The sequence below is a fragment of the Girardinichthys multiradiatus genome, chromosome 6 (assembly GCF_021462225.1).
Source record: "Girardinichthys multiradiatus isolate DD_20200921_A chromosome 6, DD_fGirMul_XY1, whole genome shotgun sequence".
NCBI classification, from domain to species: Eukaryota; Metazoa; Chordata; class Actinopteri; order Cyprinodontiformes; family Goodeidae; genus Girardinichthys; species Girardinichthys multiradiatus.
Genome location: NC_061799.1, coordinates 44,662,380 through 44,677,362, shown reverse-complemented (window position 1 = coordinate 44,677,362; position 14,983 = coordinate 44,662,380). Strand labels below are relative to the sequence as shown.

The following is a 14,983-nucleotide window of genomic DNA, read 5'->3' as shown; positions in this document are numbered from 1 at the left end:
TTCTTTATTAATTGGGATTTGTTTATTTTACTAAATATATAAAATAAAGATAATGACCTTACATTTAAACTGATATAAACAGAATGAACTCTCATTTAAGGGATAATCAGGGTTTAATTAAGTGAGGTTCACGTTTTATCTTCTTCAGTAAAACTCCAGTCCTGCTAAACTCAGCCTCAGCTAACGGCTCACTTGGCAGAAGAAGAAGAAAACACATTAACTGGATACACAATAAAATGAAATAAAATCTTAGAAACAAAAAATAACTGTAAAATCAGACAGAAATGAACAAAAAAACTTCCAGACATTCAGGTAAACAAAGCAGAAAAATGCAATATTTCAAATAAAGCATTAAAAGACACTGATTAGATTCACAATCCAAAAATGTGCTTTAAAATCAGAAAATGATTTATTTTACATCACAAGTTGAATAAAGCTTTGTTCTGTTGGATGCATTGCAATCATTAACTGTATGAAATGCTGCATGAGCGCTGAAGTTTGCTCATACATGTTTATGATCAAGTTTGCAGTTTATTAAAACTGGAAATCTGAAGGTTTTACATTCATGTTCGAAGGTTTCAGCTGCTGGAAGACAGACGGCGAATCCTTCATCACCTCAAGCTCTCTGGTTTCCACAGATGCTGAACAGGGACAGTCCACAGAAGTAGATCAGACTCTTGGATATCAGCACCGAGTACAGCAGGCACAGCAGGCGCTCTCTGAACCAGTGAGGTCCAGAAGGTGGCGGTGGAGGTGGCGGGAAAACCACTGATGTGCAAACAAAAACGTTATCAGTCATCTGCTCTCTGAAACATAAAGCTGAATCAAGCTGGACCTCTCAGCATTCATTACCTATCTTTGTCTGAGGCTCCTTAACCTGCCCTTCATGCTTCACAGAGCAGCTGTATTCATATTTATAAAGAGGATCCTGACGAACCACCCAGATGGAGGAGATACGTCCCGCCTCTCTGAGCTCCACATGCTCTCCATCAGCAGGGGCCAGATCCTCCAGAGGACCGTTCTCCTTCTGTCTTCTCCAGGAAAACCGGATCACGGGGGGAAACATGCCTGAGGCGACACACAGCAGGGGCTGCTTCTTCTCCTGCTGGTACTCAGATGTCACCGAGTACAAGTTCACCACAGGAGGCTTTACTTTGTCACCTGAAATTTGACGGCAGCAACAAGCAGCAGCAAAGAAATACATTAAAACGTTGCCAATAAACTAGATTTCTATGAAATGCAGCTGTTTAGATCTTATAACCTTTTTAAGAGATAAAAACACTAATTATCTCAGTGTCCCTGGTTTCCAACTTTAAAATCATCATAATAAATTCTAGCCGTTGCTTTGAACAACTCAGATCACGTTGGAAAAAAATCAAAAACTAAAAAATAATACGAACATTTCAGAAGTAACTCAGTCCTAGAAGGATTTTATCTGGTTCAGGGGTCATGTTGGCTAGAGAAGGAGAAGCTGCCTGATAAAGGGCCTTATGGGCTTGGTTTCACCAACACTGACGACTTTTAATCGTCTCTCAACATCTACAGTCAACAGAAAAGCATGTAGGAGAATTACTGGAGAAGCTAATAAAACCAGACAAAAATAAAATGTTCACTTTACGAATTATTAAAATGATTAAAATCCTTTTAAAAGATATAGTTTCGAAATAAACACCTGATATAGCCCCCAACAGAAACAATAAAACATTCTACACTGGTTTTCTTCAGAGAATACATCACAGCATAATAAATTATAATAAATTATAATAATAATAATAAATAAATTAATTATTTTTTATTGCTATTTGACGCAGATGTTATTTCCAACAGTCTTTTTGTTGTTAAAGTATAAGAACATTATTTAGTTAAAAATCCTCAATTATTATTATTTCTCAGATACTTTTTTATGCTTATGTACAACTACTAATGTCTCACGGAACATCTACTTTAAATCAATATAAATACTTTTAGAAGGATATAAACAAATATTTCTTCTGTTTTTAAAATTTGCTTTTGAATAAAAGCCTATATTGCAAAACCACAGAGTTATTCTTGGGATTTGCTGCATTATAACATCAATTTTCTTTCAGCGGATCTAAAATCTCATTATAGATTAAAACAGTCCAGTGGAAATAAGGGATACGGCAAAAATATATAAAAAAACATGTCTGTCTAATTTATTAACGATATTATCAATTGCTAAATATGATTAATTGGCATGAAGGCAGAAAACCTGGGCAAATATTTCATAGGGCTTAAAAAATAGATATAAACAGGATCTAGAAATTAGTTTTCAGCTAAGCTTCAACCCAACCTTTGTCTTATTACGCATGAAAATACCTGAACCTGAAAATGACTTTAAAAGCTCCTTTAATAAAGAAATGGTATACATTTCCAGTGATAAAATATCAAACTGTTTAGAAAAATTTTTATTTTATTAATGCTGATAAGCTAATTAAAAAAAACAATTTACCCCCCAAGACAGAATTTACTGAAAGTTTTTGTATTAAATATTTAGATCACAACAACGTGAATAATCATTATTATTTTACAAGGATAATGTTTATATTTTTGGTGGTACCCTGAATGATTTTACACTTCACAAAAATTTAAATGTGTATTAAACACGGACCCTATTGATTTAAATCAGGTTGTACAAGCCTTCTGTACTTTATTTTAAATTCAAATTTAATTTAAAATGTAAAACTTATAAATTTGTTCACTACTGCAAATATTTTTAAAAGTAAAATTTGAAATACATTTAGCAGTATGGATTGTTGTTAAAATATGAAAACATTTTGTCTAATTGTTGAGAAATGTGTGTGTGAGCAGGTAGATTACTGACAGGACAACGTTAGAATTATGAACACGTTTCTTAGAAATGTCTTTGGATCCAGTTTTTCTCTGAAATAAAGAATATTTTAAGAAGCTACAAAATGCATGAAAGATGCCGTGCTATAATTATAAATATGTTCATATTGTAACTCGATGACTCTGAGTTATAACCTGTGATTAAATTGGACTTTTTACTAAAAATATAAGAGCAGAAAAACTTTCTGTCTGTTCTCAGAATTTATGCTTCCTGGTTTCTGGGTTTTCTTTTCAGGAACCAAACGGCTGAACAGAAACTTCTGCAGTTTCATAAAATAAAAGCTGTCATGAAATATTTCTGTTCTTTTAGGACGGAGGGGCACATTCTGGAGGCGCCCACACGACACATTCCTGTTAGATTTGCAAACATTTACAGCTCTTAAATCATAACTGCAAGACTTCTGCATCTCAGTTAGACAGCATGTTGGCAGTGAGGTATTTTTTCTTACCTGTTACATAAAGTTTAGTTCCAGACCCAAAGATGAGATAGTTGTTGGATTCTCCAGATCCTCCTGATCCTCCCACAGTGTAACTCTCTGATACAAAAACCTCCGAGCCCAAGCAGAGAGGAGGAATCCAATTTCTCCAAGGGCTGCGTGTAGGAAGTGGGGGGTTGCTGGGCGTGGCCAAAGGTTGGCTGCATCTTGACTGTAAATCGCCTCCAAACCTGAACATCTCAGGTAAAACGGGTCAAACAACAGAACTATTTGGGAAGAATTAACACAGAAGCAGCAGATAAATGTGTTGCTGCATAGAGAACAAAGTCTGAAATAAATAAATTCAATGTCCTGGTTGGAAATGATTTAATTTCTTCCCTTCATGCTTTGTTCTCATGACCTGGCTGTCTGGTTCTGAGACCAGTTATAGTTCAGGTGAGTTTTCTTCTTCTGCGTCAACATTAGTGTGAATTTTTTTACTTCCTGTCTTCTTGCTTCCTTCTAGCTCTGTTTGGGTCCTTCTTCCCTTTCACCACAGAACCCAACAGTTGGATCCAGACCCAGCGGGCTTCATGTAACTAATCATTCGATTCATTTACAGTCTTCTGACTGGCAGTAAAGAACACGTTTTGGAGAGGGTCAGAGTCCAGACTATAATCTAATAAAAAATCAGTGGAGCTATTTCAAGATTAGGGTGATGGCAAAGAAGCCTTCCAACATGAAAGATTTGAAGTTCATCCCCACAGATAAACACACGTTTTCTTAATTAAACACTAAGAACTGTTATTAGCTGTAGAAGCAATAAAGATTTTTCTACTGATTATTCAGGAGTATATTAATATTTAGACGTGTAACTTAAAATAAAATGTAAATAAATACAGAGAATTTTCTCTTTTTTCGAAATGATACATCATTTTATCTATAAGTGATGCCTCTCTCATTTTTGACCAGAAACCAAAATAAATTGAAATCATGTCAGGGGTATGATTAATTGTGGGCCAACTGTATGTACAGTCTGGTTATTTAATCCCACTTAAAGATGAAATTGTTATTAAATCTCAGTGGAATCATCTTGTAGACATGTCCCGTCTCTGTCCTGCTCTGCACACCTTTAGCCCAGCTCCAATGTTCAGCTACACCTTCTGCCTCAGTATCTGCTAGGATTTTTCCCACAGCCTGATCTCTGCAGTTCTTTCTCCTTTCCTTGGTCCTGCACCCTTCAGGCACCATATATCTGAAGTGGTCCACTAGGACGTTCCCCCAGCTTTTTACGGATTGTGTGGTATGAGCAACAGGACCCATCTCTGTTATTCTCTCATGCCCCTTTTCCACCAACGTCGTTCGGAGCCTGTTTCGGTTCCCCAAAGTGATTTGAACCAGTGACGTGTCTCCACCGACAAAATGAGGTTCCAGAGCATGAACTCTGGTTCAACTCGGGCACCGCAGAATACGGTTCTGTGCGAACCGTAACATCACCCATGGGTGGATCAAAGCCGCAGATTATAGAAGCAGCAAGCACCTCCGCGAAGACGGACAACGTACCGTAGAAACATTATCTATCTTTGCAAAAACACAATAAACATGTTGTATAACTACTGGTTTCTGTCACACTCGTGGCTGCTGAACATATGCAAATGAAAACATTGTACATAACATTGTTCTTGCATAAAGTCGCTATCTCCTTTTCCACATTAACTGTAGTTTATGGATGCTTTCTTTTTGCCTTAAAAGGAAAACCGCACCCAGGTCAGCAAGCTCTACTGTCCGGCTACCAAGCTCCCTGCCATGCTGCGTAACATCCACTGTTGGTGACTCATGCCTGGTTCGCAAAACTGGTGGAAATGGGCGTCGGTGCTCAATAAAGCACCAAAGTGCAAAGGCACGTGAACAGAACCGGTTCAAGAACCTTTGGTGGAAAAACACTAATAGTAAGGTCCAGTTCTCCACCCTGCTTATTAACTGATGATAATCTGTCTTCTCCAAATCATCCAATGGCTGCAAGAAAACCTGTTTCTGTTGGTCTCTTAGGAGGTCCAGTTGTACACTTTTCCAGAGGGTTGAATCAGCTGCCTTTTCTGAGTAATTCACAGGATCCAAAACGGCTCGTATCAAGTTATCAACTAGGAAGTCTAGTTGTAAGCCTTACCAGTTTTCTAGAGGGTCCAGTTTGAGCCTAGTATGACTTTTCCGAGTTGTGCAGTGGGTCCAAGAGGCCCTGGCTCCGCTCATTACTTAGTAGATCCACTTGCTAATTCTTTTTGCAGATTTCTTTTTAATCATCAGGTTGACCGACTAACATTATGTGATGCTGAAGGTAGGAAAGACAATAAAGAGAAGCTTTTGGTGGAGGAGACTGTAGGTTTATGCTCCAGCTGCAGGGATCAGCCACCCTATCAAAACCAAGGATCCCTTTTGATTCGTTCTGCTTCTTTCTTCTGACACCAGTATACATTATAACCATTTTCAGTCTGAAAGAGACACATTGCCAACTCTCCTGAACAGTGTTGCAACATATATAAATACAGGAAATATACATGCATATATGACATAGCATCTGAAGGTATGTGTTCCTCCCTGGTTGCAGCTGCTTGTCCATGGAAACCCATCCCATGAAGCTCTCTGTGTTTGAGCGAATCTGAGACTGCATGAAGTTTGGATTTTTGTACATACTGATGCTGCAGAACATTGGCAACATCTAACACCAGATGCACCCCCTCACACCACCTTCACCGTTCCCAGCATGATGTTGTTTGTAAACTTGTTGCTTCTTTGTTCTGAGGTTTTTTGCAATCTCAAACTGTATCCTGCTAAGAATAAAGTGTGAAATATGATTTTTTCCTCTACTTTCCTAATGTGGCCTCTTTTCTCATCTAGCAAGGGCAGCGCCTGTGAGTGGGCAGCAAAGCCTCGGTGACCCGTCCCCCCCTTGTCTTGTGTCATGATGTCTGTTTGGATGGGTTGTACTGGATTTCTAATTTCCCCTCAAGGATCGATAAAGTATCTTTGAAGTTGAATTTGAATTGAATTCTCAGCATTTGCAACCGTCGCTCTGCAGCTTTTTCATGATGTACCACTTGATGACCGAGTTACTGTCGCTGCCGATTGCTTCCACTTTTTTATAAGTTGACCGTGGAATATCTCATAGGAAGTCTTACAACTGGGCTTATCGTACAAGACTCAGCTCCTTAGAGTGATTCAATCTTTCACAAATGTTTGTGGAAGTAGTCTGCATGCCTGGGTTCTGAATCTTATACATGTTTGGCCATGAAAGTGATTTTAACACCTACAGTCATTAATTTGGATGCTTGAGCCAAAACCTTTGGATATATAGTGGATATAGGTTGATATTTATTACACATATACTAAAAACAAAGCAGCAGTAGGGATGGGAACGGCACCTGTAAGTATCAGGGGGACGTAGAAGTGAGAGATGTCTCTTCTCCAGCTTGTGTTCAGTCTCCATGGCAACCAAATGATGTACAGGTTGATGGGTAGAGGTAGTCTCCATTATTGCATCAGATTTTAGATCAGACATTAATCAAAGCATATACTGTAAGTCTTGATGTTGTGATTGATGGATATTAGCTGTCAGCATCACTAGTAGATGTGGCTAAAAACGCTGCTGGTCCAAAACGCAGCCGTCTCCTACCTCCCTGTGTACACGTTACATATGTGCTGGTGTCTGTACATTTTGTTATTTTCTCTCAGTGAAATAAATGTGTCTGATTGAGCTTAAATTTGACATGTTTGCTCATTATTAATATGATGATTATATGAATTATTGTTGAAGTCTAGAAAAACATGGAAAAATACATCTGTATTTTGAAATTCAAAAATCTGAAAAACTGCAAACAAAACGTCTTTTTGGAAAACGTCCCTTACAAAGACACCTGGTGATGTTCAGGTAACGTCACCTGGTGATGTTATTTGGAACCGTTGGTTCAGAGCAGGGCTGCACGGTGGCGCAGTTGGTAGCACTGTTGCCTTGCAGCAAGAAGGTCCTGGGTTTGATTCCCAACCAGGGGTCTTTCTGCATGGAGTTTGCATGTTCTCCCCGTGCATGTGTGGGTTCTCACCAGGTACTCTGGCTTCCTCCCACAGTCCAAAGACATGCCTGTTAGGTTAATTGGTCTCTCTAAATTGCCCTTAGGTGTATGAATGAGTGTGTGGTTGTTTGTATGTTGCCCTGTGATGGACTGGTGACCTGTCCAGGGTGTACCCCACCTCTTGCCCATAGACTGCTGGAGATAGGCACCAGCTACCCTGTGACCCACTATGGAATAAGTAGAAAATGACTGACTGACTGGTTCAGAGCAGATGTGTTAAATTCATGTCAGGATTAAAATCAGTTAAAGATTTATTTGTAAAACTATTTAAAGCATTTAATGGCTGAATAAATAACTTATGACTCCTTAGAGGTGACTGGAGATCTTTCTGTGGTTTCTGCGCTCTCAACGCCTCAATTCAACATCTGCTCTGATCCATTGGTTTTTGTTCAGGGTTCAGGGCTCATTTCTCGCTGTGGGAAGCAGACTTGTGACAGACACAGTAGTAGGTGGCAGAATGAGACGCCGTAGCACCGCTGATCACCAGCTCGACGCCGTCTTTTCTCAGAGTTGAAAACGAATTTTTTTGAGGGTGGTTAAAGGTTGAAGTCCGCTTTTCACCACTACGATCAAATCGAAGAATCACTACAAACGGTTCTGTCTCCTTTTTCTGGTACCAGTACACAAATTTGGTGTCACATATTTCAAAACCAGTACATCCAATGGAAACAGTTTCACCAATGTTCCTGGTTAATGTCAGATCTTTCTGACTCAGCTGTGTTGCCATGGCAGCCAGCGCTGTAGAGACACAGACAGACAGGTGAAGGTCAGTGGGACAGTGTTTGTTCCAGGTGTTGGCTCCTGATTGGCTGGAAACACTCACCTGAACACAGACAGCACAAAGCAGCAGCTGGGAGGAAAAGCATTTTGTGCAGTGGTGTTTCCTCTGGTGAACCTGGGGAGAAGTGGAGCTCTGATGCAGCTGAGGCCAAACAAGGACGAGCTGTGAGATCAGACGAGGACCACGTGGTTTCTAACGGCTCCTCAAAGCTCCCATCAGCCCCTGCTGTGGACTGTGCTGTGTGTTTGATGGGGTTTATGGTTGAGGCTCATGTTTCCATTGCTGTCTGTCTCCATCAAACAGTGTCATCGTGAGAGATTAACACTGGATCAGTCTGATGTTTAAGAAAAGAAGAGGCATTAGGAGGTCCAGTGATGTTTTGTCCACATTAGCCAACAAAGAACCCTAACTTCCATCTAGTCATCTATCCATTTACTTGATCCACTGGGAAAGGAAAGGGACGAGCGGAAAAAGGTACCCCCTGGACAGGTCCCGAGTCTATGGGGCAACACAGCGACACGCAGGACACAAGGACCAGTTAACCCAACATGCATGCCTTTTGACTGTTGGAGAACGGCGGAGAACCTGGACAGAACCCCCGCAGTGAGCTTTATTTACAGTAACACGTATACGGATGTGGCACCATCCCACAGAGCTGCACTGAGATGAGGCTGAATGGTTAAAAACAGTCTTGGTTCTTTATTTAGATACAGGTTCTTTTAATGGGAATTTAAATTTCTGACCTTCTGCAAACTTTCTGTGATATTTATAAATGTCCTAACCTGTCTGATATTAGGAGGTTTTGACATCCCATGTTTTGTCACATGTTAAGGGGAGATGCTCTTTTCTTTATGTATTTCTGACACTGAACGCCGGGTTTCGAGATAACATCTTGTGGTTAACTTAACCTTGGTGAGTGAAATGAAACGACTTAAAGGCTGAGTCTTAATGAAATGTTTTTTTCTCTAGTCAGGTTTTCAGTGTCATGTGTCTTAAACAGGCCAGATAACCTGAATTAAAGCTTCCTGGAATGAATACCTACACCAGCCCAGCTGCTTAGGAAATCATGGCTGCTATAATATTCAAGCTCCAACTTCACTGGAACATTTTGGCCTATTACCTTTTCTTCTTTCTCCAGTGATCTTCTCCACGTCTCCTTGGGCCATCCAGCTTTTCGGTTATCCTTCAACCTAATGTAAGTTAGGCTGTGTAACACAACCACCCAGTACATGTACAAAACCACTGGTTTGGCGATTCAAATTGTGTTCTCAAATGTTTGGCCTAAATTTACAATCATGTCTAATGATTCACTGAACATATTTCATGTTTTTACATGTTGCGATCTGGAAGATTAAAGGCTCAAAGGAAGCAGAAGGTATCAAGAGATAATCTTTAATATCTCAGATGAGGATGTAGGAACCACAATAAACTACATGAAGAAACAAAGCATCTCTTATGGTCAGTCTATCTAACAGATCGAAGGCAGCAATGAAGGATCCAAGTCTGTTTGTAGTGAAATTGTGCAGTTTATGTCTGGTGGGAGCGGTTCTGCCTGGTAATCACTACGGTCCCAAACCATTAACTGGAAATTAACTTATATTGGTGAGGCAGGCCAATAGGAGCAATGCCTGCTGCTTAGCAGCCATACTCTGACATTAGTTTGAGGTCTGATCTTATTCGAAATGGAGACCATCCCAACAAGGTGCCTAAGTGAAAGGTCTGTGTTTACTAAATCGGACTTCTTACTGAGGGCCTTTAAGGAATGATGTGTGTTCTGATGGACTTGGACCTGGAAAGATAGGCAGATGTTCTGGTTAGTTTCTAAAGCCCAGAAACAGATCTTTATAAATGTCAACATTATTAAAGGACTTCACTCAGCTGTAGCACACTTTATTCCACACTCAATACTAAATTAGGCTTGAATGTTTGCTGTGGGGGTTTATGGGACTTTTAGAAAACTTGCTGTAAATATTGAACATGTGATGCTTTCAGGAGGTGTTTCACATGAAGCTGTTAGCGTTAGAGAATATAACCTATCTGACCTTCAGACTAAACTATCACATAGTTTCATAAAAAAATGTCCTGTTGGCTTTCACAGGAACCATTATGACAGTTCATCAAGATGAAGGCACTGAGGGACTTATTGATCACAGGAAACCATTCAGCAGAACCCTACTTCTTAATAAGTGAACTTTCCCGTTAATTGTGTTTGTGTGTGATTCCTGTCTATTAAACATGAAATATGAAAACTGTAAAGATAACATGAATCATGTTGCACTATTTACAGGCGTTCTGTCATTGTTTTACAAAAGCAGAGCTGTGTTGTATGTTCAAAGACATATTTAGTTATTTTGTGTATAAACAGCATCATGGCGTAAACATTTTATAACAAAATAACTGTTAATTGTTAAATGGGCTGAGGGTGCTTCATGTCCTTCACTCTTTCAATGCACCAATTAATGGTTTAATTTTAGAAAATCATTAATTTAATCGCTGACGGCATCAAGTTTTCACACCTCCAGGAATCTGACTGCAGTACAAAATTTAAGTCCCCCCCTTTCCATCTCACTTAACGGGACATTGATGAAAGAAAATCCAAAAGTCCCACCTCCCTTAGTCGGTAGGTCTATGTTACTGTTTTTATATTCAAATATCTATTTGTTTGATGAGTTGGTGGATAATTAGATTTTAAAAATGAACGTGAAGTTATTGTGATTGACAGCTGCTCATTCGCGGACTATAGTTACACTGTACAAAAAAAATGTCTTTGTAACTTGCTGATATGTGATATTTAGGAGTAAAACTGATGTTTAAGATGCTGATCTGAGAACAGAGGCTTTAACTCATCATCTTCTAATATCTGAGCTCTGTGAAAATTACAGGAAAGGATTATAGATTTACTCATGTAATATCTATAGTCATATTCAATAAATGAGAATATTATTGAACAGTTGATTTATTCCAGTAACTCCATCACTAAGTGAAACACATTATATAGATTAATTCCCTGGAGACGGATGTTTTAAGCCTTTATCTCTGTCAATTATTATGATTCTCTGCTTCCAACCAATAAAAACACAGCATTTAAGATCAGAATACGACCAAAAAAAATGTCTTTTTAATGCAGAAACATGGGCTCAACGAGTAGTATATGTAAAACCTGTTGAAAGGTTATTTTCAAAAGGTTCTTTAATCTGACAAATGAGCCTCATCTGAACGGATGTTCTCAGTTCAGTTGGACTATCATATCAAATCTAGAAATCTTCTGAACATCTAATGCCGCAGTTATTTCATGGTTGAAGGTGAAAATGTGTGAACCTGGGATGTGGTTTTCTGCTCTCTTCCTGTCACAAACAGTTTGACATCTGTTGATCAGCAAGTTTTTGTTCTCGTTGCAGGGATCATTTCTTACTGTGGGACAGGTTTCCAGCAGACACAGAAGTAGGAGCCTTCATGTTCCACTTTAACTTCTTTGATCACCAAATCACAGCCACGGACTTCTTTTGAAGCTGAGAAATCATCTCTCTGAGGATGATTGTAACGTTTGTTAATGTGTCCATCAGTCAGATCGATACGGAGGATCACTCGGAGCGGATATTTCTTTGTGTTTTGGTACCAGTAAACGTGATTTTTCTCACACACGCCTGTTTCAAAGCACTTTAAAGAGATTGTAGTACCAACTTTAGCAACATGGGTTAACCTTTCTTGAATCAGCTGTGTTGCCATGGCAGCCAGCGCTGTAGAGACACAGACAGACAGGTGAAGGTCAGTGGGACAGTGTTTGTTCCAGGTGTTGGCTCCTGATTGGCTGGAAACACTCACCTGAACACAGACAGCACAGAGCAGCAGCTGGGAGGAAAAGCATTTTGTGCAGTGGTGTTTCCTCTGGTGAACCTGGGGAGAAGTGGAGCTCTGATGCAGCTGAGGCCAAACAAGGACGAGCTGTGAGATCAGACGAGGACCACGTGGTTTCTAACGGCTCCTCAAAGCTCCCATCAGCCCCTGCTGTGGACTGTGCTGTGTGTTTGATAAAAGACCAGCAGGTGGGATTGTTTAGCTTTCCTTCACCTGCAGCAGTTGCTCCATCGCCTTGTCGGGATTTATTCTCATTTTCAAATGTAAAATCCTTTTCAAATATTAAAACTTTTCTTTAGATTAAACATCAAAGCACTGGCTCTCGGTGGAGGAGGACACTTTTTCTCTGTCTCCCGCACCCCTCCCATATCTGCCCTGCTTCAGCTCTGTGTCTTGTCTTCTTTTTGGAGCCTCTTTTTGCATATCTTCCAAATTCTTAGTTATGGATTTGGTCAGCTGGTCTCTCAATGCAATTGATCCAATTTTCTCGAGGAGAAGACAGGGTGAAGGAGAGCCCACTTGCCCGGACGGGACATTTTTCTCCGGATCCACGATGGACTCCTGGCAGAAGTGGAGGATTGTGTGTCTGTCGATAATGTCAGTCGAGGATGTGGAAGATGTGTATATAATTGGATGTTTGATATCAGGATTTCTGCTTTTTGGAGTCAGCGGTTACCTGGCATATCGAGAAATTCGGAGAGTGTCAGCAGCTGTTCTGGCCATTGTAAGGCTGCCTGGCATGTATGATGGGATCTTCAGAGCGATCAACACTCAGACTGAGATGTTACGTGAGCTGAATTGCAGACTGGATGTGATCCTTAGGATCGCAGGCAGGTTGCGGTTCCTGGACTCAGGGGTGAAATGGGATAAATCTTGGAGAAAGTTGTTTGCTCGGATCTGGCGAAAGACCAGGAATTTGGCTGTTTGGATTTGCCTTTGAGAAGCACCAGCGAGACTCTCAAGGCTGACAGAAAATTAAGAGTCAGTTTAACCCAAATAATTATTGTTTTTCTGAATCTGGCTCCCCTGCACGGCCTTGATGGCTGGCTGTCTTCAACTTCTCCTGGAAGTTATGTAAACATGACGCTCTGCTCCCTCTGCCTCCTCCCTTCCCTGAGGACACCTGTGGACCTGCTCAGAACTTTGTGGCCGGTTGATGAACATTCCAACGTACCATCAAGGACAATGGCCTCTGTGACAGTGCTTCATGGACTTACTTACACACACACACATGCTCAAGATAAACATATGCACCTCCTCACACCACCTTCACCGTTCCCAGCATGATGTTGTTTTGTCAACTTGTTGCTTCTTTGTCCTGAGGTTTTTTGCAATCTCAAACTGTATCCTGCTAAGGATAAAGTGTGAAATATGATTTATTTCCCTCTACTTACCTAATGTGGCCTCTTTTCTCATCTAGCAAGGGCAGCGCCTGTGAGTGGGCAGCAAAGCCTCGGTGACCCGTTTCCCTTGTCTTGTGTCATTATGTCTGTTTGGATGGGTTGTACTGGAATTATAATTTCCCCTCGGGGATCAATAAAGTATCTTTGAATTGAACTGAATTGAATTGAATTGAATTGAATTGAATCTGTAGTGGTGCTGCCTCCAAATAAAATATATTCAGTTTTTTGTTTGTTTAAAAACAAAGATTTTTGGCCCAACCACTGTTTGGCAGCAGCAATGCAATCCAGTAGAGAGTGGAGAGCATTACTGCAATCTGGTTTTAGAGACAAGGAGATCTGCAGATCATCTGCATAGCAGTTGAATTGTATGATGCAACCAGGCAACTGCATATAATGTGACCCCAGTCAAACTCCATCCATGGCTGTTAATGCAGCTAGAACACATTCTCTGTGTTTGCTGGTGTTCACTCATTTCTGGCTGGGTTCACTGAGCCTGGTTCTGGTGGAGATTTCCTCCTGATAAAAGGGAGTTGTTCCCTTCCATTGTCACTGCATGCTTGCTCAATAGGAGTAATGCAGGGGTGTTAAACTCCAGTCCTCCAGGGCCAGTGTGCTGCAACATTTTGATGTGTCCCAAGTTTAACACACCACAATAAAAAGACTGAATTACCTCCTAAATCACTCAGGTTCTACAGAGTCCTGTTAACGACCTAATTATGTTATTCAGGTGTGTTGACAGAGACACATCTAAAAGTCGAAGGGTGCGGGCCCTCGAGGACTGGACTTTGACACCTGTGGAGTAATGGTAGCTAAGTCAACAACTCGTTGAACTCATCTGGGCTTTCTTAGAAGAAAGTTTTGACCCTTTGGTTTTATTTACTGAATCTGACTGAATTGTTTTATTACTAGGAATAAACAGGGGTTAGGGGTTAGGGTTAGGGTTACCTAACCCTAACCCTATGTAACTGAATATGAATCTGTCTATGTGATAGCACTTGATTTGATTTAATATTTTTGGATATGGACTGGATCTGTTTGTTTTATAAAGTGCTTTTAGATGTCATGTATTGTGAATTGATCCTACATAAATAAACTCGAGATCCGCGGAGGTTCATCGCGTTATTGTCGGATTTCTCATGACTTCAGGAACTAACATTAAAGTGCAAAGAGTAAAGCTGCCATCTGGTGGTCAGTTCAAAGCAGCAGAGACTAATGTTGATTCAGGAGTGCAAATCTGTTTGATGTTTGACATTATTACAATTAAATGAGAAAATAAACATCAAGGCTGTCTAAAAATGAATAGAAGATGTTAGAAAACCTAATTAATCACTTTCACATTCTGAGGACAGAAGATATTCAGGTATCTCCTGAATCACCTCTAGGATTACAGCAGAGAACAGGCTGTGTCTGGCTGCACTTTCTGCTTCCTTTATTGATTCCTCTGATGTTCAGGAGATGGTTACTAAAGGCCACTTTAAATTCTACCAGAGCTGCCAGTATCTGGTCGGTTTAAAGTTTTTATTTTGCTCCCTC

At 40.2% G+C, this 14,983-nt stretch overlaps 1 protein-coding gene across 1 annotated transcript; it reads right to left on the bottom strand.

The window, feature by feature from the left end:
• LOC124869741 (immunoglobulin kappa light chain-like) lies at nucleotides 1-8,538 on the bottom strand. Its single transcript, XM_047367824.1, has 5 exons — nucleotides 8,235-8,538; nucleotides 7,834-8,149; nucleotides 3,318-3,358; nucleotides 853-1,161; nucleotides 1-768 (listed from the first exon to the last, which is right to left on the bottom strand). Exons 1-5 carry the CDS (start codon nucleotides 8,275-8,277, stop codon nucleotides 617-619), a joined length of 861 nt encoding a protein of 286 aa, XP_047223780.1. The 5' UTR covers nucleotides 8,278-8,538; the 3' UTR covers nucleotides 1-616.
• Between the last annotated feature and the right edge of the window lie 6,445 nt (nucleotides 8,539-14,983).